This window comes from Portunus trituberculatus, chromosome 24, assembly GCF_017591435.1.
Source record: "Portunus trituberculatus isolate SZX2019 chromosome 24, ASM1759143v1, whole genome shotgun sequence".
Classification (NCBI taxonomy): Eukaryota; Metazoa; Arthropoda; class Malacostraca; order Decapoda; family Portunidae; genus Portunus; species Portunus trituberculatus.
Window position 1 is genome coordinate 4,541,293 of NC_059278.1, and position 23,906 is coordinate 4,565,198.

Here is a 23,906-nt window from a genome sequence, read left to right on the forward strand (position 1 = left end):
ATATCTACCGGTCCTTAGGAGGCTCTTCGTGATGAGCTCTACTATTTAACACTGTCAAACACGTACACAAGATCTTCTTTAAAAGAATATGAAAATAAAGGAAGAGAAAAACGAAGATGCCATTCATTCTCAGACTGGATAGTAAATAAATTACTCATATATTTCTAACCATTGTTATTCAAGTCGTACACTGTTGACACTCCAAATTTTAGTGTTTAGGTGTGGAATTCGCCGGTCGTCTTTGAGACCATGGCCGGCAAGGTCGGCCCAGCTGTCCATTCTTCTCCATTCTGCGCTGCCCAACAAATGGTCACCTTGGGAAATTTGGTAAGGTAAATCATACCACCCTGGTGTCAGCTCTCTCTCTCTCTCTCATATATATATATATATATATATATATATATATATATATATATATATATATATATATATATATATATAATTTTTTTTTTTTCCCACACATTAATCTTAGTTTTAAAGTCCATCAAGCAATAATTTACAAGCGCGTCAGTTGAAGGCTGCTTACAAAGTGTTCTTCCTCACACCGCTGATTTTATTAGTTCACCATTCAATGAAGGGTTAGAGTCAAAGAAAATGGCATATTATAGGGCAAAATAATGTGATTGGTCGGAATGCGTAATAACAATTAAGTTATTGTAAAGAAAATCATAACTTATTTCGTTTAACACTTTTACAATACATTGTCAGTATATGACAATACAGATTATTGTCCCGAGGAATAAGTTGCAAAGGATATTGTGTTTTGTTCATGAGCGAGGAAGATGATGGAAGAATATTCTGCTCTAGTTTGTTCTTATTGTGGTTCTCTCTCTCTCTCTCTCTCTCTCTCTCTCTCTCTCTCTCTCTCTCTCTCTATATATATATATATATATATATATATATATATATATATATATATATATATATATATATATATATATATATATATATATATATATATATATATATATATATATATATATATATATATATATATATATATATATATATATATATATATATATATATATATATATATATATATATATATATATATATATATATATATATATATATATATATATATATATGTGTGTGTGTGTGTGTGTGTGTGTGTGTGTGTGTGTGTGTGTGTGTTTCTAGAAACACCCCTGAAAAATTGCGAATATTGTGTACTATACATTATGCTGTATGAGACAGGTATTGAATACAAGCGACAGGGTGTAGGGTATATGAAGGAAGAAATTGAAAGAACAACGTGAATAATAGAATCAATGGATTTGAAGTTACGAAACCGCCGTGGTACAGTGGAACCGTGCGTGCTTTGGGGTCCGAGGGGTCTCCAAGCGCACGGGTTCGAATCCTGTCCACGGTCCGAGTGTAGGTTGGGCTTCCTCACTCGGGGCAACAGTTTCCTAGCGGGTGGGCTTTAAGATAGGAGGTACCCCAAAAGGTATCCCCTTTAGCCCATAAATTCCCGTGAAAACCCCACAACGTATTAATAAAAAAATAAAAAAAGTAGTTGCGAGTGTCTGTATCTAGGAATGAATAAGTACTCAAATGTCACGAATCGGGAAAGAAGAATTTCAAAGTGTATGTGTGAATGGGGGTCAACAAATGAAGCTTTCCACGCGCGATCAGAAGAGATGAAAAGTGTTCACAATGAGGTCAGGAGGAGCGGGAAACATCGGCCGGCGTGTTATTGGCACGTGTCCGTTTTCACTTTGGCAGCATAACAAAAGTGCATAAAAAAGTTGCATCAGAACATTTTCATATCAATGCAAAAATAGAGTAAATGTCTAGTATTTTTATGTATATTTCCATGAAGAACTTTTTTTTTCCCTTGTGACTACACGTTAACTATTTTACGCTGTAGTTACTAGGATAAAAAAGAGAAGCGAAAGGAGTATAGACGTGAACCTCTTTTAACCCGCTGAGTACTACGACGCGTTTCAGTATTCATTCTGCTTACTATTTGGTGATTTTATGCAGCTTCAGAAAGTTATGTGGGAGATTCAAATAGTGAAGACTCTGGCCATTAATATGCTCACCTCCATAGGCCTTTCATAATGTCAATAAAATGGTCTAATCTCACACAAATCTCATGGTAATAATATGTCCCAGTATTGAAGGGGTTAAGATTTTTTTTATTATTATTACAAGAGGCTTTGTGTTGAATATTGCACACGATCGCCACAAAAAGTTATACATTTTATGCTCAGTAGAGATGAGGCAAATGGTGAACCAGTGGCGGTCATCATGTATAAAGATTGTTCTCGCTTTAATAACGTACCGTGTTTGTCATTCTTGGAACTCCTTGTTATTCTCCATCTGATTCCCTGCAAATATAGCTTCCCTTCCCCTTCCTTGTTAACATTTTCCCAAACAATCATAAAGTTGTTCATTACATAATTAGAATGAGAAAATGCCACAATAATGCCTTTTATCAACACACACACACACACACACACACACACACACACACACACACACACACACACACACACACCACTCCCTCATTACTGCCAGGATGTATATGATAAGAACGTGCAGTAGATCTTCAAAACAGCAATGAACCACGAACAATAGCTTTTAATCAGAGTAAAGATAAGTCAAGGAGAAACACAATCTTATCATTTCATCTCTCCCATTGACAGAAAAATGAGCTGCAGTGGCCAAGTGATTAGGGAAGTTGAGACGAGGGTGAAGGTACCTCGGGGAAATTGTATCGGTGAAAACGAGGCTAAAAAGATGTATAAATAAAAGCCAGAAAGAAGAAAGACACCTAATATCTCTCTCTCTCTCTCTCTCTCTCTCTCTCTCTCTCTCTCTCTCTCTCTCTCTCTCTCTCTCTCTCGGCGATAACTCCATTCCGCTTAGCACTCTCTTTCATGGCCTGGCAGTTCATTGATTGATCGCTGTCCTCTTCACGCCTCTATCATAATAATTTGTCGCCGATTTTAGTAACTTTCCATGCACTTCGTCAAAACTTTTAACCTAAAGCCTTTTCCATCTTCTAAATGGCACTTTCTTTGGGTATTTTTTTTCTGCCAGTTCTGAATTGATGACGCCTACTACCCTTATCCCTCCCGCCTCACTCTCTCTCTCTCTCTCTCTCTCTCTCTCTCTCTCTCTCTCTCTCTCTCTCTCTCTCTCTCTCTCTCTCTCTCTCTCTCTCTCTCTCTCTCTCTCTCTCTCTCTCTCTCTCTCTCTCTCTCTCTCTCTCTCTCTCTCTCTCTCTCTCTCTCTCTCTCTCTCTCTCTCTCTCTCTCTCTCTTTAGTGGGAAGACATACAGATTTATTGGTGACATAATGATCCTTTCCTAAATCCGAAGTCTTCCTGATATTAATTACTTTCACCTTAAAAAGAATTATTAGTTTTTTTTTCATTAATTTGGTTTTTTATACATATGACTTACATATTGCAATGGTTACAAGAATATATTACCAAACTTATGAATGGGTAACTTGGCTTTTTCCTTACTTATTTGGTGCATTCAATTAATTTTTCATACATTTGTTTTCCTTGCACTTCACAGAAATAGTGGATGTCTCACTCTTTACAGTCTGATTAGCAAGATCTTTAAGGCGAAAGAAAGAGAAAAAAACTCAATCTATCTCTGTCAAGCCGATTTCAATCTCTCTCTCTCTCTCTCTCTCTCTCTCTCTCTCTCTCTCTCTCTCTCTCTCTCTCTCTCTCTCTCTCTCTCTCTCTCTCTCTCTCTCTCTCTCTCTCTCTCTCTCTCTCTCTCTCTCTCTCTCTCTCTCTCTCTCTCTCTCTCTCTCTCTCTCTGTGTGTGTGTGTGTGTGTGTGTGTTATGTTAACGGTAGATAGTGTCAGTCTATGAAGTGTTTGCCGAACCATCTTCCTCTATCTCCTCCTCCTTTACATTATGTAGTGATAAAGTTCAAGACTCCTTACCTTTCCTCTGCTTACCCAGTCATCGCACCGGCCTGTGTTTCCATTCAGTTTATAGTGATGGTTGTATTAGCTTTGTTTTTGTTTTTCTCCTTTTTTTAGTTTAGGACTCAGTACAATAAACAAAATATCTGATTGTACACGTGCATATATTCGCATACGACTTAGTAAATTAGGTATCTTCTATGAAATCATTCAATGTAATGTATTACGTATCATTTATCAACATACGTTACATACTTAAAGCATTCTTTGTATAACTTCATATGTTATATTTCAACATTCCATTATCTTTCTCCATGTAGAGGTAAATTATAAATATTTTGGAGAGTTAAAGACTGCTCAGCCACACATAGAAGTAAATATCACTGCCAACTTTTTTTTAGTATTATTGTCCATCTTTGTGTAGCTAGAATTATATCAAAGTATTTCGTTTTTCTTTCTCTTTAATCCATTTTTGTCTCCTTAAACAACATTTAGTTTCTCTTTTCCGGTTGTAAATCTTGAGACAGAGAGAGAGAGAGAGAGAGAGAGAGAGAGAGAGAGAGAGAGAGAGAGAGAGAGAGAGAGCGAGAGAGAGAGAGAGACTAGCAAAATAAAATGGACCAAGGTTTTTAGGAAGGTGAATTATAAAGAGGAGGTGGTTTAGGTGTAACTGACAAAGCAACTCTTTGTTTCTTTCCTCGAAATGGACAAACAAGGTCGTAGAATAGACGACTAACTAAACAGGAAAAGGGTGTAAGGATTATGAGAAACACTTGCATTTTTCATCTACTTTTTAATGTCACAGGATATCCCATACATATGCGTAATATTAGTGACAAGGCCAGCGATTATGAACCCAAAATGATGGTTCAATAAGGTTTATTTTCCTATTCATAAAGTAGCGAAAATGAACCATAATGAACTTGTATGTAAGAGCCAAAATAGCCAAACAAGTCACATTGGTAAGGTGTCAGCAGAAATAGTTTTATCTCTAGAGTTCTAATGAGTTTTTTTATTAATTTTACAGTTTCCTTCTTTATTTAATTTGACTAGAGGGGGAATAGGACGTGGAGCGAGAAGCATTAAGCAGGCGGCTACATAAGGCGCTGCGTTTTTTTGTTTCTAAAGGGGCGGTGGGGCTGACCTCCGCCCGCCTCCGTGCTTCAAGACACACTAAGCTTCGTCGGCGTGAGGTTGGTAGAGTCTAGAAAACCATGCGATTCCTGTAGGCTGAGAGAAACACAGTCATATAAAGTTCTTCAGGCTCCAAGGACAAGGGAGAAGCCACGGAAGGAATATTTACTGAACCCTTGAAAGGACGTCGCTTGGCATTCCAGGACCAGACTATAACGTCAAGTGATTTTAATGGAATAGCTATATACCGTCGAAGCTTAGTTACTCTACACTTTTTATTGGTTTTTACTTTTTTACTTTACTTTTCCTCATGTTTCCTCAGTTTCCTGGTGTTTCAAGAGACCTTAAGTTGCCGGTGCCAGTGGGGGAGAGGGAATCGCGTAACAAACCGTAATTAAGCTCCGATTGGTGGTGCATTTGACGCTCATATGAGGCAAGAAGCGTTCGTCAGCGAGGGAAGAGGTGCGTTCCTGCATTCGGATGTGCTTTTGCCAATGAGAAATTGAAGAAGGCTCCCCTGTTACACTCCACATAGCTAAAGAAAGATACGCTTTCATAAATCTTCGAAACAGCGACAGAATGATGTATGTAGGACACGCCTATTAGCCTTCAAGGAACACCAGAGGAACGTAGGAGTGAGGGGGGGGGAAAGACGAGGCAGACGGGCAAGAAAGATGAACAAGAACAAGAATAGAGAAAGAAGTAAATCCGTAGCCAGAAACGAGACTAGATATTTTACTCAGGAGGAAGGAATTAAAAAGGGATGGGTCAAAGGGTGACGAGAAATGGGGCAGGGGAGAGCACGGGAGCAGTTGAAGTAGGAGCCCCACTCGCCCCTGTCCACCAAAACACAGCCCGGACGACGCGACTCACGGCGCACCCCGGAGCAACACCCACCAGCGGTCAGGGAGCTGCTCTGTGAACACACACACACACACACACACACACACACACACACACACACACACACACACACACACACACACACACACACACACACACACACACATGGTGGGCGCCTCGTCAGGTAAAACTTGTGACTGGTATCTCGCAATCATTACACGAAAATGGCGAGGTAAATTGGAAATCTTACTTTTACTCTGAATTACTTTACAAAGCAAACCCAAACTCAGACAACTGCATTTGGTTACATTAATTAAGTACTGATGATATCAATTTACATTCTCGGCGTCCTTACCAAAGAGAATATTTATACAGAGCATCTCCCTAACATTCCCAAGGCTGGGCAGCGGCCTCTGCTGAATGCACCCCGAGATGACCGAACATTATCGTCATTATATATAGATATTTATATATATTTATGGATTTTCTCTTTTTTAACACACGACAAAGTGCACAGGCTAGATATAATATAATGAAGCCTGGAAATAAGGAATGACAAGAACCTCTTTCTGAAGACCCTGAAACGATGGATTAATCGGAGAGGTTTGCGACCCAAATAGTGACGCGAAGATTCAAAACACGCTATTGACGAAAAGGTGACATCATGGTCGGAATACTGCCGTTCGAGGGTCTTCAGAATGTTCTTTTGAAAAAGGTTATTTTTTCAACAACATAAAAGTCTCGATCGCACTGGAACAACGATGGCTGACAAATATGCCTAAAAAGCCGCTGCACCGTACAATCCTTCATATATCTTTTTGGTTTTAGTTCAATTGATCACATGAATGTCTTATTATTGTTTACACTCCTCGCGGCACCACATCACGCAATGTAACAGCTTAAACGTAGATGATTATCATATCACATGTTCAATTTATTCCTAATACAGATAAAATTTGAGGCAAACAGCTCCCAGCATTGGAAATAGGCCAGGATGGTCTTATGGTAATAATGGTAATGATGACAGTAATAATAATGATGATAGTTATAATAATAATAATAATAATAATAATAATAATAATAATAATAATAGTAATGATAGTAATAATAATGATAATAATGATAATTTGAAATAGAATAGCAGGATTATCGTTTCTTCAGTCAGACAGACCACAAATCAAATACAGCACACTCACACTTAAATATTTAACACAAAAATGTACACAATTTCGAATGATACAATCGCTCCTTGTGACTTCACATTGGGTGTGGAACTTTTGAATGTAAAAAGTTTAATTGCAGAAGTTCTTCTGTCATTCTAGGATGTACTTTCTCTGTGACATTGCAAATCAATTTAATGATTTTTTTTTTTTTTTTATGAACATAAGTTATTTTTCCTTTGACTTCACCCTTGTAAACTTATTGCCAAGAGGCTGAAGCATACATCTCCGGTTCACTAAGCTCAGGGGCAAGAAGGCCTTTCGTTTGCCGATAAGAAGCACCTAAAGCGATCAGATCACATATAATAACACATAAGATTTTTAATGTTCTGGGAGGAGGTGGAGAGGAGGGCGGTGGCGCAGTAACGTCATCAGCCCCCTCCCTCCTGCCGCCCACACACCGCGAACAGGGTCGAGGTGACGCTTCCCCGTCGATGGTCTCAGCCTTCAGGGTGTGTTAGATGATGTTAGTTTTCTTCGGCGCACGTGGACCACCCTGAGACTTAGACGACCGCCAGAGAAGTACACCGAGTCATGAATTTCCTGGGAAAGTTTTACGACCCTGTGCGGCATTTACAAGGAAGGCGCCATGCTTGTCTTTACTTTCACGGACAAGGAGCGTCCGTTTTCTTTCATTCCATTTCATCTATCACGGCTTTCCTTGTTGATGGGCAGGACAGGGGGATGATTGCTCTAACTGAAGGAGACACAACCAGTCGGCGAGTTGGGGTGAGGTCATAGTGGGGTCAAGGTAGGATGTGTACTTCCACTAACTATTTAGTAATCTATGACACCACACTCTCCATGCCTCTCTCTTTCACACAGTTACTCTTTCTTTCGCTCAACTGGCAGTTGACCTCAACTAACAGGTCAGATAATGAGATTCCCTAGACAACAAAATATATGTATGTGTATGTATATATAAATATCGTCTTATCTGCCTCTGGTGATGTCTCCAGTGGGTTAGGACAGCCTACGAGGAAGCTGTGAGCGACATCTTTCCCTGGTTAGTCAATCTATCACCTTCACCACGCGGGAAACCCATGCACTCTCCTGGGCAGAGAGACCACCCCCATGGTCCACAACGCCGTGCAGATTGTACATGACATCCTTTCAGCCGCGGAACATACTACAAGCACCGGTATGTTTAGGGAAAGAAGCGTCCAACATGTCTTCCTCGGGGGCCGACCGGTAACCTCTCACCGCCACCCGACCTCTCCGGTGGAATGGAAGGAACGGCCGGCGTCAGAACACAACAGTAAATGCAAGAGATTAGGAACGAAGCGTATGAAGAGGAGGAGGAGGAGGTACAGCGGAGGAAGTTCTACCAAAGTAAAATAGTACTGAAGGAGACACACACATTCGGACACACACGCACGCATCGCACGCCAAGCACGTGCACACAGCCGCTCTGTACAGTCAGGAAGCTTCCAAAGGCCGACACAAGAACAGAATCTCTGAGCTCACGACCGACAGAGGAAAGCAAGCTCGGTATGTCACTACCATCACAGCGGGGGTCGTGTTTGTAATAATAATATTATCAATAATAATAATGATAGAAGTGATGATTTAGAAATGTGGTTTGGTTGTTTTAGTGGTGGTGGTGGCGGTGGTGGTGGTGCAGGAGGCTCACTCACACACATGACGCCCTCACTCACTTGCTCGCTCGCTTTATGCATCGCTCGCACTCTTACTCTCGCTCTCTCTCGTGGAAGATTAAATGTGAAGATCAGCGACTCAGTCTCACCCGATAAAAATATTTCCCTATCTCTCTGCTCAGCGAATTATATATAAACTACTAGTATACAGATAACAAAGAATTTCCTAAATGTTCTCGCTCTCTCGCTTTCGCTCTCTCGCTCTCTCTTTCTCTCCAATAAATATGCCTTATTTTCTATATATCAGATAGCCGCCACTCTTGGCTTATAAGTGCTTTATATATTTTACAAAATGAGCAAATCCCCCAAACATCTTTTCAATAATTTCACTTATTTCATGAAGTCAGCCATTGCTTGAGTCCCCACAAAAGCGACTAATAATAATCACTGATAATGTGGCTGACGAAGTATATAACCTCAAGACCTATTATAGCCAAGGACGTATCGAAGAGTTCATGTATTGCTTCTCCTTGTCAGAGTAGAGTCCGTTTGGTTTAGCTTGGGTCTGTGCGTCATGTCGTAGAACAGTCACATGGGGCTGAAGTCAACCGTTGAGGGGAAAGGAAGTAGCCTCACCCGTTTTTGTCACAAGGCCGACTGTTTCCCAGAAGTACTGCACACACTCGCACACACAGTATAATTTGACAAATATATCTGTCTACGTTAATGCTAATGTACGTTGAACTACTGACAGTGACACAGCTTTCAGATATAACAGCTAAAAGGTTATCTGTTTCATTATAGTCGTCATCACCATCAGTGTTTTGTCCGTTCCTAGATCAGTACAACAATTCTCCATCAGTCTAGCGGTTGTCTTCCTTCCAACACCAAATGGCTACTGTACGGAAGGAGAGAATCTACAGTAAAATACTTTAACCCCTTCAGGAGCGCACGGGGTAACAGAGTAGCTCACTGGAAGGCTAAGAGCAACTACCGTAAAGTGAGAACAAAGACGGCATTTTCGGAGCTCTAAGTTGTTATGGAAGGCAGCAGGGAAGAGGGACCACCTATCAGGCGTCCCTGAAGATGGTTCTAATGTTTCGTTCTGGCGGATTTTGTGATAGTACATTACTATTTCAGATAATTTCTTGTCGAGTTTTGAAAGATATGGTAGTGATTAAGTACATGTTTTTGGGCGGCGGTGATTGTGTTGGTGTTCTGAAAGATAAAGGCGCTTAGAACTCGAGGCGGTAGGCGTTGCAGCTTGTCTCATGGTCTTGCAGGTTGATAGTGCAGCGGGAGGCTGACGGAGCCAAGTCAATCTTGTTGGCAATGAGGGCGTCTTCATTGGCTGCGACCCAGTAACCAAGGGCGTCCGTATCGTAAGTGGGAATGATCGTAACTTCTGTAAAGACAAAAACGCATATTAAGCTTTAGTTTGTGAAGTGCACAGGGTAAGGTTTGTATTTCCATGGGAGTTACATTTCTATACTTATAAGTCATTGGGAAATGTGTTATCCTTTGGTGAAATGGTATTTTATTTTATATATATATATATATATATATATATATATATATATATATATATATATATATATATATATATATATATATATATATATATATATATATTGATGCATATTGTAATATATTATTGATGGTTGCAACATGAATATAACGTATTGTGACCAAATTAATAAGCAAAAGAAATTCAGTACACTGTACTGAAATTTTTTACTTACCCATTTCTTTATCTTCCCACTCCATCTTTGCCTCCAGCAAGGCGTCCAACACTTCTCTGCCTGGGTCGATGCCAGAGAAGACGTAATATCTGGCCCGCACTCTCCTGAAGAAGTCTGCATTAGAATAGTTGGGGTTGGCAGCGTGAGGAACGTAGGCCAAGTCTAGGTACACTGGCGGCCCTGATCGTTTAATCCTCCTACTGGTTTTACGTTCCTTCTGAGGACTTTGCGGCTTTGGACTGTCGGAGGGAGGGTGTGGCGTAGGTAAAGGCACGGGTGATGGCAGGCCAAGTGGCTTTCCCCACTTTTGTAACGTTTCCTTAGCTTCCTTTGCTGCCGAGGAGGTGGACGTTGTTGTAGAAGAGGTCGGAGCTGAAGACGTAGTTGCACTCCCCTTCGTCGTCGTAGCTACTTGTTGTCTTACGACGGTAGTAGTGACGGAAGAACTCGTTTGTGTTTGGTTCATGTTGATTTTGTCTTCAGCCTCAGTAGCTGAGGGAACCCTCGCTCTTGACGGCAGGTTCCCGTTATCGAAATCTCCCTCGTGTTCGCCGTACATGAACGGTTCTAGTGGACCTCCGGGAGGTGGACGGAACTCGTAGACAGGCTCATCATCATATTCTTCCTGGTATTGAGCCCCGGTCGCTCCGTATTGGGGGCCGAATCCTGATGGCTCGCTGCTAGACGCTTGAGCATCACTGCTTGCAGATCTTGGTCTTTCATCTTTATCAGAGGCGTCATCACTCATAAGTCGCCGCGTAACACTGGTGACTGTGCTGGTGACCACTCCCTCTGAAGCATCGGTATCACTGTCGCTGATGGTAGTACGGGTGGTGCGTGTGATGACCGTCGGATCGCCGCTGAGTGATTCCTCACTCGTCCAAGTTGTAAAACTCTTTGGCGTACCTGGTGGCCCATGTCCAGAATATTTTCTTGTAGTGTGAGGGACGGGGAAGATGAGCCGGAAATCCTACGCAGAATGTCCTCAGAAACTTGCTGATCACCAAGAACCTCAACTACCTCTTCGCCGGGGAGCTCCTCCATTTCCACCTCTTCGCCATCGTCGTAATATTTGGTAATGACTGTAGTAACCTTCCTTACGACCACTCGGCCAGTCCTAGGGCTGCTTGGTGTACCCTCTGTGCTGCTGGTTGATGATTTTCGTACTGCACTCACTCGTTCGTGCACTGATTCGTCAGCAGCGGAAATAGATTCCCTGGAACTCCTGATATCCTCTTGATAAACATCAGATGACCGAGAGATCTCGCTGACAGAGTGCTTACTGGTAAATGTTTTATCTGTCTCCTGTAAACTGACTTTGCTGGTCGCCGTTATGCTCGAAGTTTTCACGTCTTTAGATGATGCTTCATACGTGCAAGAGGTGTCTTCTTCTATTTTAGATTTTACACTGGCTACCTCACTTGTCGTTTCTGAAGCCTTGGCTTCAGATGACGTGGTAGTGGTAGTAGATGTGGTGGATGTGTCCGCCTTCGTTTTGCTTTCACTCATCATGGTGTGCGTCACACTAGTAATGGCACTCACACTTTCACTTTCAGAGACCTTTTTCTTCATTTCCTTCACTTCAGAGGTTTCCTTCTTTCCAGGTTCCGTACTATCTGTCACTGACTTTGTAACGGTTGTTTTGGTCACAGTGTCACCAAATTCATCTTCGCTTGTTTCCGTGGTTTCTGTTTGCTCTTCACCTCCAATAGTTGTTTTCTTGATGACTGTCTTAGTTGTCACTGTTTCTGAAGATGGTTCATACAGTGGTATTCTGGCTCCACCTTCGATACTAGTTCTCGTGACCGTAAGTCGCGGGACGCACTCAATTTCTCTAGGAAGGAAAGTCTCCGGAGCTTCACTGCTGCTATCGATTCGTGATTTCTCTGTAGTTGCCTTCAGTGGCTCCTCAGTTGTTTCTACAGTTTCCTTTGCTTCACCGTCTACAATGGATTTCCTTGTGACAGTCTTGGTAACCGTTCCAGTATATACTGGTTCTTCAAATGTTTCTTCATATTCATCTGGTTCTCCCTCAACAGTCTCTACAGTCTCTACTGGAACACCATCAATTATAGTTCGCCTGATTACTGTTCTTTTTACGGTTCTGCTTACACTCTCATCATCTAATTCTTCACTGACTGAATCGCGACCACTAACTGAACTTTTCTTGATGGTAGTTGTTGTGGTTGTTGTTTTCTCAGAAGCCTCGGGATCGAGTGGCTCTTTGGATGTTACAACCCTCTCTTTGGCTTCTCCGTCTACAACAGTTCTCGTAGTAAAGGTTGTTGTTATTGTACCGGCACTAGAGTGTTCCTCAGCTTCTCCGTCACTTACAGTCTCCTCGGTTTCTACAGGAACACCATCAACAATAGTTCTCTTGATTATTTTTCTCGTTACAGTTGTGGTGGTTGATGGTTCTATAACAGTTTCTTCTGTCTCTTCAGGTTCTCCTTCAACGGTTTCTACGGTTTCTACTGGCTTGCCATCAACTATAATTCTTCTCTTTATAGTTTTGGTGACTTTAGTAGTACATGATGGTTGTATAGTGTCTTCCATTTTTTTAGGATCTTCTATGGTTTCAACTGTTTCTACCGGCTTCCCATCAACAATAGTTTTTCTAATTATTGTCCTTGTTACAGTTGTTGTAGAAGATTCTGTTTCTTCCATTTCTTCAGGCTCTGTTTCAACGGTCTCCACTGTTTCCACTGGTTTGCCATCAATGATTGTTCTTTTAGTAATGGTTCTTGTCGTTGTTTCTTCACCCTCCGTCTCAAACTTTTCTGGTTCTCCATCAAGTATTTCTACAGTCTCAACTGGTTTCCCATCAACTATGACTTTTCTGATAATAGTTCTTTTGACAGTTTCCATGGACGATGTTTCAGCATCCTTTCCTATAATATCTTTGGGCTTTTCACTTAGCGCTATTTTAGCGGTTGCTTTAGGTACAGTTTCAATAATGAGCGACTGCTCAGATGGTTCTTCTTCATCCTCTGGCTCTCCAACGACAGTTTCTACAGTCTCCACCGGAACGCCGTCTACTACTGTTCTTTTCACAATGGTTCTCTTTACAGTTTTACTTGTTGTCACTTGCTCTCCTTCTTTAACATCTTCCTCAACTTCAGCTTTAGACTTTTCATCATCCGGCTGCCCTTCCACTGTTTTCACAGTTTCTACTGGCTTCCCATCTACAATAGTTCTTCTGATCACTTTCTTTGTTACAGTTGTTGTATCGGATGGTTCCACAATAGTTTCAACCATCTCTTCGGGTTCTCCAAGGATTTCTTCGCTTTCTACTTCTTTTCCATCTACTATGGTTTTTCTTATTACCCTTCTGGTTACAGTTGTAGTAACGGTTGGTTCTACATCTTCAGGCTTTTCTTCAGGTTCACCATCAAGGGTTTCTACTGTTTCTACCTCCTTTCCGTCCACGATAGTTTTTCTTATTACTTTTCTAGTTACAGTTGTAGTAACGGTTGGTTCTACATCTTCAGGCACTTCTACAGGTTCATCGTCCATACTTTCTACAGTTTCAACTTCCTTACCGTCCACTATAGTTCTCCTTATTACTTTTCGGGTAACAGTTGTAGTAGACGATGGTTCTGTTTCTTCTAGAATTTCTTCAGGTTCATCATCCATGGTTTCTACGGTTTCTACTTCCTTGCCATCAACTATGGTTTTTCTAATTATTTTCCTGGTTCTTGTTATAGTTGTAGTGGTGCTAGGTTCTACATCTTCTGGCATGTCCTCAGGTTCACCGTCCACGGTTTCTTCGATTTCTACTGGCTTTCCATCAACAATGGTTCTTCTAATTACTTTTCGTGTTACGGTTGTAGTAGTAGTAGATGTTTCCGTATCTTCTGGAGTTTCTTTAGGCTCTCCTTCTATGGTTTCCACGGTCTCTACAGGCTTACCGTCAACTATAATTCTTCTGATTACTGTTCTTGTCACTGTTTCCGTTGATGATGGCTCAACAACTTTTTCAGTAACTTCCTTCGGCTCTCCTTCGATCAAAATTGTCTTCACTACGGCTGTAGACACTGTCTTACCTTCCTCTGGTTCGTGATCAGACTCATCTGTCTCACTCTTTGACAACTTTTCAATAGTATCAATTGTATCTTTTGGTTCACCATCTACCATGGTTCTCTTAATGGTAGTTCTGGTTACAGTGTCAGTAGAGGGCTCTTGTAACGTTTCGATCGTCTCTTTGATTTCACCATCGACAATCGTACTCCTTCTTGTAATTGTTCTCGTTATTGTTCCAGGAGGAGATTCGTCTGAGCCTTCAGACGTTTCTTCGGGCTCACCTTCTATGGTTTCTTCAGTCTCTACAGGAACACCGTCGACGATGGTTCTGCGGATGATTGTTCTTGTTACTGTTTCGGTAGATGATGATTCTCCGAATTGTTTCTTTGCATCATCGGGTTTCTTAATCTCAACTGTTTCAACTGGTTTACCGTCAACCATTGTTGTCTTAGTAATTGTTCTTGTTACAGATTCATATGAAGAATCTTCATCGAACTCTTCATCCCCTTCTGGTTCCCCTTCTACTGTTTCTACAGTTTCTACGGGCACACCATCAACAATAGTTCTTTTAATGATGGTCCTGGTTACGGTTTTAGTTGTAGATGGTTCTTCGATTTTCTTTATAATCTCTGTTGGTAATCTTCCCTCTTCTAGTTCCTTAGAAGGTTGCTCCTTTTCAGAAATTTCTGTTCTTGCTTCTTCCTTACTGATTGTGGTTGTGGTGGTGGTAGTTGTTGTTTCTTTCGTGACATCAAGTTGTTTATCATCAGGTTTTTCTTTTTCCACAAGTTTCTTGTCTGCAGGTTTCTCCACCTCAGCAGGTTTTTCTAGTGTGGGTTTCTTTTCTTCTGCTTTTTTAATCTCAGTAGGTTTTTCTTCTGCAGGTCTCTTATCTTCTGCTTTCTTCTCCCCTGCAGGTTTTTCTTTTACAGGTTCCTTCTCTTCTGCTTTCCTCACCTCGGCAGGTTTGTCTTCTGCGAGTTTCTTCTCTTCTAGTGTCTTTACCTCGGCTAGTTTTCCTTCTGTGGGTTTCTTTTCAATAGGTATTTCTTTTTTCTCTACTTTTTCTAGAACTTCTTCAACTTGAGGCTTCTCTTCCTTTACAGGCATGGTGTCCTTGGGCTTTTCTTCTAACAGCTTTGAAACATCTTTGGTAAGTTCGTACACCTTGACTGGTTTTCCTTCTTCAGTGGGTTTTGTTGGGGTTTCTTTTGTGGACTCAAGACTGGTGGCGACTTCCTTATAAGAAACAGACTTATCGGTAATGGCAGTGACGGACTTGTACTCTTCAGTGGACACTTGCTCGGTGTGTGTCTTACTCAAAGTAATTTCGGTTACCTCATCGACCGGCCTTTTAATTGGTTCGGCTAGAGGGGACTCCCTAAGTTTTGTCTCAGCATCCTCTTCGTCGGAGGGGAGAGAAGAAGTCGTCGAGGATGGTGATTCTTTTTCGGATTTGGTGAGTTCAGGCTGGGGAAGGTCTGACGGTTTAGCTATGGGAATTGGTGTCTTCGTGGCTTTTGTGATGGCGGTGGATGTGGAGGTGATGGTGAGTGATGTATCATATACAGATGAGATGAGAGATGAAATGGGTGCCACAGATGACGGAACGTCAGGCCTTGAGGAGTCTGGCTTCACCTGCACAGAGGATAAGGATTCACTTTCTGGATGGGAGGACGTAGTAGAAGAGAGTGAGGTGTCACCTTTTCCTATAGACTTCTCAGGTGAAGGAGGAGGAGAAACGGGCTCCTTGAAGTCCATGAAGGAAGTTTTAGTAATAGGAGTTTCTTCAATGGACGTCACAGCTGTAGTGATATCTTGGACGACATCTTTTACTTCGGTGACGGGTTTAACAGCAACATCTTTTAGATCCTCTTTAAAGATTTCCTCCGAGACATCACTGCTTGGTGAGGTAGTCGGCGGCTTAGACTCACCATCCCTGAGAGAAGGATCTTTAGGAAGGTCCTTGACGTCCATTGAAGTAACGTCACTCTTTGAGCTTATGGAGAAATCGCTTTTAGGAGATACCATGATGGCTTCCTGAGTCACTGAGGGAGTGGCGGGTTCCTGTTTGGAGCTAGAAGAGGTGTCCTCTTCTGGTGAGGGTTCAGTCTTTGCCTGTGACGTAATACTGTCATCTTTTGTCACTGGTGCCTTTGTGCTTCGCAGTAATTCTCTGGTTTCCTCAATGAGGGCTTTTGTGCTATCAATAGTGCTAACTACGCTTGTTGCTAATGTGGTGCTTTCGCTCTTTGTGCTTTCCAAATCTTTTGGAAGGATAGGTTCCTCTTCAAGAATAGTTTTCCTGTCTGGGGCAGGGAATGTTTCTTGAATGAACTCTGTCACCTTTTCTGTTATAGTAGAGTATATGGATGTCTCTGGATGAGAGACTTTACTATCCAAAGGAAGAGAAGGCATTGTATGGCTCTCTAGACTTGACATTTTGTCTCGCTCTTCAAAAGCAGAATCTTTGCCTGACACATCACTGCGAGGAGAGATTGGTTTTCCCTCATCGGGCTCTTTATCGCTTCCAAGAACGGGTTGTAGCCTAAAGGAATCTAGAGAGTCCAAGCCATCCTTTGCAACCACATCACTGATGGTTGTGTCGCTCTTCGGGGACATTGATCTGCCGCTGTCCACAACTTCACGATGAACAGTTGTAGTTGTAGTTGTAGCTTCTGTTAATGTCGTTTCTGTGCCAAGCTGCTTTCTTTGCTCTCTTCTCATTACATCTGATATCGAGGAGATGTCAGAGCGAGGAGATGAAGGAACCTGATCATCTCTCTCTTCATACTGGCCGCTCAATTCCGCCTCATATCCGTCGCTGCGCGGAGATATAGACGGCATTTGGTACATTTCCGATGACAAATCACTCCTTGGAGAGACTGGCTGATATTTTTCACTGTCTTCTTCAGTTGTTCTTGGTGAAATGGTTTCCCTACCATCTTCAACTTCTTGCGTTTTTCCAAAAGTAACACTGCGAGGAGATGTTAGATCTTCAGCAGTTTTCTCTATGGGTTCATCGAATCCTCTGTCATCGAGACTACCGTACATGGAAGTTGACATGATATCGTCTTTTTTCTTAATTCTAGTTAAGGCTTCAGTGGATGACTCTGGCAATGTGTCATCGTGCAAACCGAAGTCATCCCCATACATAGATGAAGTCATGATATCTCGACTTGGCTCGTATATTGATGTGGTCATGGCATCAAAATCTTGATGCATAGATGTTGTCATAACATCAATCGTGCCGTGGTCACTAATGGCACTAGTGGTAGATTTGAACACCGTCGTGGTTTCTTCATAAACAGAAGTGGCCATAACATCCTTTTCTTCCCGATGTTCTAATGTTTCGAGGCCTTTCACAAGAGATATTCCTGCCATACCGATTTCCCTGAGTGAGGGAGACATAGGAGGAGAACCAGGAGTTGTGTCTGGGGAGACTGTCACTATTTCAGCGCGTTCTGCCTTTAACACACCATAGACGGGCTCTTCCACAACCCCACCTTCCAAGTAAGGCTCTGAATCCTTTACTGTGGGTGCTTTAGTAATGTCAACTTTAGGACTCACTATTTCGATCTTACCATCAGAAGGAGGTGATGGTAATTTTGGCTCTGTTTTAGTTTTTTGAGTATCATCTTTAAGGCTTACTTCACTCTTCATACTAGTAGAAATATCGCTCTTAGGTGACAGAGGTTCTTCTTCCATAGACTTCTTTGATGTATCTTTAGGACTCAGATCTGACTTAATGCTGGAAGAAATTTCACTAGGTGGTGATTCGGGACGTAGTTTTATGTCTTTTTCAGTAATTTCAGATGTGGTCTTTTCTTCTTTCTTTTCCTTGGCTACATCAGTGCTAGTGGAAATAGTAACCTCGGAAATTTTCTTGGATACTTCGGTTGTCATAATTTCTTCTTTGACTTCCTTTGAACTGAGTTCACTTCTTGTACTGATGTCGCTCTTTCCACTTGGAGAAACATCACTTCTTGGAGAAACAGGAACTTCTGGAGATTTCCTTGATGTATCGATTTTCAGAATTCCCTCAGAAATGTCCCTTGAACTAATATCGGTACTAGATATGTCACTTTTGGGTGAAACTGCCTCCTCCTCTTTGGGGGTGACATCGATGGTAAGAGGCCTCAGCATTACTGTCTCTACAACATGACTTCTCATACTTACAGAAAAGAAACTTTCGGGAGAAGTTAAATCGAACTGATCTTTCTTTCCTTCACTCTTTGAAGAAGCAGATACATCTGTTTTTTCAGACTTGTCTTCCTCTGTCTTTTCTCCAGCTATCTTTTTCTCAATGTCACTCTTTGCACTGATATCACTCTTAATACTAACAGATACATCACTCTTTGGAGAGACAGAGGCTTCTGATTTCTTTGACACATCAACTGGTAAGATTTCCTTCATTATCTCCTTTCCGGCATCATCTTTAGTGGAATCAGTCTTTACACTAATGTCACTCTTAGCACTGACTGATATGTCACTCTTTGGAGATAATGCTGCTTCATCTTTCTGCTTCGGAGGCACATCAGCGGGTTTTTCTTCTTTGATTTCCTTTGAGATGTCACTCTTTATACTACTAATATCACTCTTACCACTAACAGAAACGTCACTCTTAGGAGACATTAGTACATCTTCAGATGGCTTCTTAGGCACAACAGCTGTGGTTTCTTCCATAATCTCTTTGATGTCAACTTTTTCCTTTACAATGTCACTTTTTGAAGTGACATCACTCTTAGCACTGTCATCGCTCTTGGCGCTGATGGAAATGTCACTCTTTGGAGAGATAGGTGACTCTTCTCCTGATTTCTTTGAGATTTCAAGTGTAATGTCTTTAATTTCTTTTGTAATGATCTCTTCCTTTCCGACATCACTCTTTGCGCTCACATCACTCTTCGTGCTTACAGACCTGTCGCTCTTTGGAGAGGCTAGTGGTTCGTCTACTGGTTTCTTTGCGACATCAACCTTAATTTCTTCCTTTATTTCTTTTGTTACTATCTCTTCCTTTACGATGTCACTCTTTTCGCTAACTTCACTCTTAGCGCTGATAGAGATATCACTCGTTGGAGAGGTGAGTATTTCTGTTTGTAACTTGGATGCGTCAATGGTGACATCTTCCTTTACATCTTTAGAGATCACATCTTCCTTCAAACTATCGCTCTTTACACTGGCTTCACTTTTAAGGCTTACAGAAACATCGCTCTTTGGAGAAACGGGTGCTTCTTCCACTGGCTTCCTTGATATATCAAGTTTAATTTCTTCCTCAGTTACTTTAGTTGTTACTTGCTCTTTTACTTCACTCTCTGCACTGATATCACTCTTAGCACTAAGGGAGATATCACTTACAGGAGACACTAGTGATTTTTCTGTTGGTTTTTTCGTGACATCGACTGTGATTTCCTTTGAAATTACTTCTTCCTTGACAATGTCACTCTTTGCGCTGACATCACTCTTTGCACTGACGGAGATGTCACTTACTGGTGAGATTGGTGCTTCTGTTGGTTTCTTAGTGACATCAATTGTAATTTCCTTTGTAACTACTTCTTCCTTAACGATGTCACTCTTTGCACTGACATCACTCTTGGCACTAACAGAGATATCACTCTTTGGTGAGATTGGTGCTTCTTCTGTCGTTTTCTTAGTGACATCAACAGTAATTTCCTTTATAATTACATCTTCCTTAATGATGTCACTCTTTGCACTGACATCACTCTTTACACTAACGGAGATGTCACTCTTTGGTGAGATTGGTGCTTCTTCTGTTGGTTTCTTAGTGACATCAACTGTAATTTCCTTTCTAATTACATCTTCCTTAATGATGTCACTCCTTGTACTGACATCACTCTTAGCACTAACAGATATGTCACTCTTTGGTGAGACTGGCGCTTCTTCTGATGGTTTCTTGGTGATATCAACTGTGATTTCCTTTGTTATTAGTTCTTCCTTAACGATGTCACTCTTAGCACTGACATCACTCTTAGCACTAACGGAGATGTCACTTTTTGGTGAGATTGGTGCTTCTTCTGTTGGTTTTTTAGTAACATCAACGGAAATTTCCTTTGTAATTACTTCTTCCTTAACGATGTCACTCTTTGAACTGACATCACTTTTTGCACTAATGGAAATGTCACTCTTTGGTGAGATTGGTGCTTCTTCTGTTGGTTTCTTAGTGATATCAACTGTGATTTCCTTAGTGATTAGTTCTTCCTTAACGATGTCACTCTTTGCACTGACATCACTCTTTGCACTAACGGAGATGTCACTCTTTGGTGAGATTGGTGCTTCTTCTGTTGGTTTCTTAGTGATATCAACTGTGATTTCCTTAGTGATTAGTTCTTCCTTAACGATGTCACTCTTTGCACTAACAGAGATGTCACTCTTTGGTGAGATTGGTGCTTCTTCTGTTGGTTTCTTAGTGACATCAACTGTGATTTCTTTAATATCTTTTGTAATAACTTCTTTAACGATGTCACTCTTTGCACTGACATCACTCTTTGCACTAAGGGAGATGTCACTCTTTGGTGAGATTGGTGCTTCTTCTGTTGGTTTTTTGGTGATATCAACTGTGATTTCCTTAATGATTAGTTCTTCCTTAGCGATGTCACTCTTTGCACTAACGGAGATGTCACTCTTTGGTGAGATTGGTGCTTCTTCTGTTGGTTTCTTAGTGACATCAACTGTGATTTCTTTAATATCTTTTGTAATAACTTCTTTAACGATGTCACTCTTTGCACTGATATCACTCTTAACACTAACGGAGATGTCACTCTTTGGTGAGATTGGTGCTTCTTCTGTTGGTTTTTTAGTGACATCAACGGTAATTTCCTTTGTAATTACTTCTTCCTTAACGACGTCACTCTTTGCACTGACATCACTCTTAGCACTAATGGAAATATCACTCTTTGGTGAGATTGGTGCTTCTTCTGTTGGTTTTTTAGTGATATCAACTGTGATTTCCTTAGTGATTAGTTCTTCCTTAACGATGTCACTCTTAGCACTGACATCACTCTTAGCACTAACGGAGATGTCGCTCGTTGGTGAGATTGGTGCTTCTTCTGTTGGTTTTTTAGCCACATCAACTGTAATTTCCTTTGTAATTACTTCTTCCTTAACGATGTCACTCTTTGCACTAACGGAGATGTCACTTACAGGTGAGATTGGTGCTTCTTCTGTTGGTTTTTTAGTGACATCAACTGTAATTTCCTTTGTGATTACTGCTTCCTTACCGATGTCACTCTTTGCACTGATATCACTCTTTGCGCTAATGGAGATGTCACTCTTTGGTGAGATTGGTGCTTCTTCTGTTGGTTTCTTAGTCACATCAACTGTGATTTCCTTTGTAATTACTTCTTCCTTAACGATGTCACTCTTTGCACTGACATCACTCTTAACACTAACGGAGATATCACTTACTGGTGAGATTGGTGCTTCTTCTGTTGGTTTTTTAGTGACACCAACGGTAATTTCCTTTGTAATTACTTCTTCCTTAACGACGTCACTCTTTGCACTGACATCACTCTTAGCACTAACGGAGATGTCACTCTTTGGTGAGATTGGTGCTTCTTCTGTTGGTTTCTTAGTCACATCAACTGTGATTTCCGTTGTAATTACTTCTTCCTTAACGATGTCACTCTTTGCACTGACATCACTCTTTGCACTAACGGAGATGTCACTCTTTGGTGAGATTGGTGCTTCTTCTGTTGGTTTCTTAGTCACATCAACTGTGATTTCCTTAGTGATTAGTTCTTCCTTAACGATGTCACTCTTAGCACTGACATCACTCTTAGCACTAACGGAGATGTCGCTCGTTGGTGAGATTGGTGCTTCTTCTGTTGGTTTTTTAGCCACATCAACTGTAATTTCCTTTGTAATTACTTCTTCCTTAACGATGTCACTCTTTGCACTGACATCACTCTTTGCACTAACGGAGATGTCACTCTTTGGTGAGATTGGTGCTTCTTCTGTTGGTTTCTTAGTCACATCAACTGTGATTTCCTTTGTAATTACTTCTTCCTTAACGATGTCACTCTTTGCACTAATGTCACTCTTTGCACTAACGGAGATGTCACTTACAGGTGAGATTGGTGCTTCTTCTGTTGGTTTTTTAGTGACATCAACGGTAATTTCCTTTGTAATTACTTCTTCCTTAACGACGTCACTCTTTGCACTGACATCACTTTTAGCACTAATGGAAATATCACTCTTTGGTGAGATTGGTGCTTCTTCTGTTGGTTTCTTAGTCACATCAACTGTAATTTCCTTTGTAATTACTTCTTCCTTAACGATGTCACTCTTTGCACTGACATCACTCTTTGCACTAACGGAGATGTCACTCTTTGGTGAGATTGGTGCTTCTTCTGTTGGTTTCTTAGTTACATCAACTGTGATTTCCTTTGTAATTACTTCTTCCTTAACGATGTCACTCTTTGCACTAATGGAGATGTCACTTACTGGTGAGATTGGTGCTTCTTCTGTTTCTTTCTTAGTGACATCAACTGTAATCTCCTTTGTAATTACTTCTTCCTTGACAATGTCACTCTTTGCACTGACATCACTCTTTGCACTGACGGAGATGTCACTCTTTGGTGAGATTGGTGCTTCTTCTGTTGGTTTCTTTGTCACATCAACAGAGATTTCCTTTGTAATGAGCTCTTCCTTAACGATGTCACTCTTTGCACTAATATCACTCTTTGCACTAATGGAGATGTCACTCTTTGGTGAGATTGGTGCTTCTTCTGTTGGTTTCTTAGTCACATCAAGTGTAATTTCCTTTGTAATTACTTCTTCCTTAACGATGTCACTCTTTGCACTAACATCACTCTTTGCACTGACTGAGATGTCACTTACTGGTGAGATTGGTACTTCTTCTATTGGTTTCTTAGAGACATCAACTGTAATTTCTTTAGTAATTACTTCTTCCTTAACGATGTCACTCTTTGCACTGATGTCACTCTTAGCACTAACAGAGATGTCACTTACAGGTGAGACTGGTGCTTCTTCTGTTTGTTTCTTACTGACATCAACTGTGATATCCTTTGAAATTACTTCTTCCTTAACAATGTCACTCTTAGCACTAACATCACTCTTAGCACTAACGGAAATGTCACTTACAGGTGAGATTAGTGCTTTTTCTGTAGGTTTTTTCGTGACATCTATTGTGATTTCCTTTGAAATAACTTCTTCCTTCATGATGTCACTCTTTGCACTTAAGTCGCTCTTAGCACTAACAGAGATGTCACTTTTTGGTGAGATTAGTGCTTCTTCCGTTGGTTTTTTGGTCACATCAACCGTGATTTCCTTTGTGATTTCTTCTTCCTTGACAATGTCACTCTTAGCACTGACATCACTCTTCGCACTAACTGAGATGTCACTTACAGGAGAGATTGGTGCTTTTTCTGTTGGTTTTTCGTGACATCAACTGTGATTTCCTTTG

General features: G+C 41.1%; 1 protein-coding gene across 1 annotated transcript in view; it reads right to left on the reverse strand.

The window, feature by feature from the left end:
- Nucleotides 1-4,680: 4,680 nt before the first annotated feature.
- Nucleotides 4,681-23,906, reverse strand: part of LOC123508470 (microtubule-associated protein futsch-like) — a 153,700-nt gene continuing 134,474 nt past the window's right edge. Inside the window, 4 exon segments of the mRNA XM_045262222.1 lie at nt 4,681-10,104; nt 10,442-11,389; nt 11,392-20,731; nt 20,846-23,870. Of these exon segments, the coding sequence (XP_045118157.1) occupies nt 9,935-10,104; nt 10,442-11,389; nt 11,392-20,731; nt 20,846-23,870 (13,483 nt within the window). The 3' untranslated portion in view covers nt 4,681-9,934.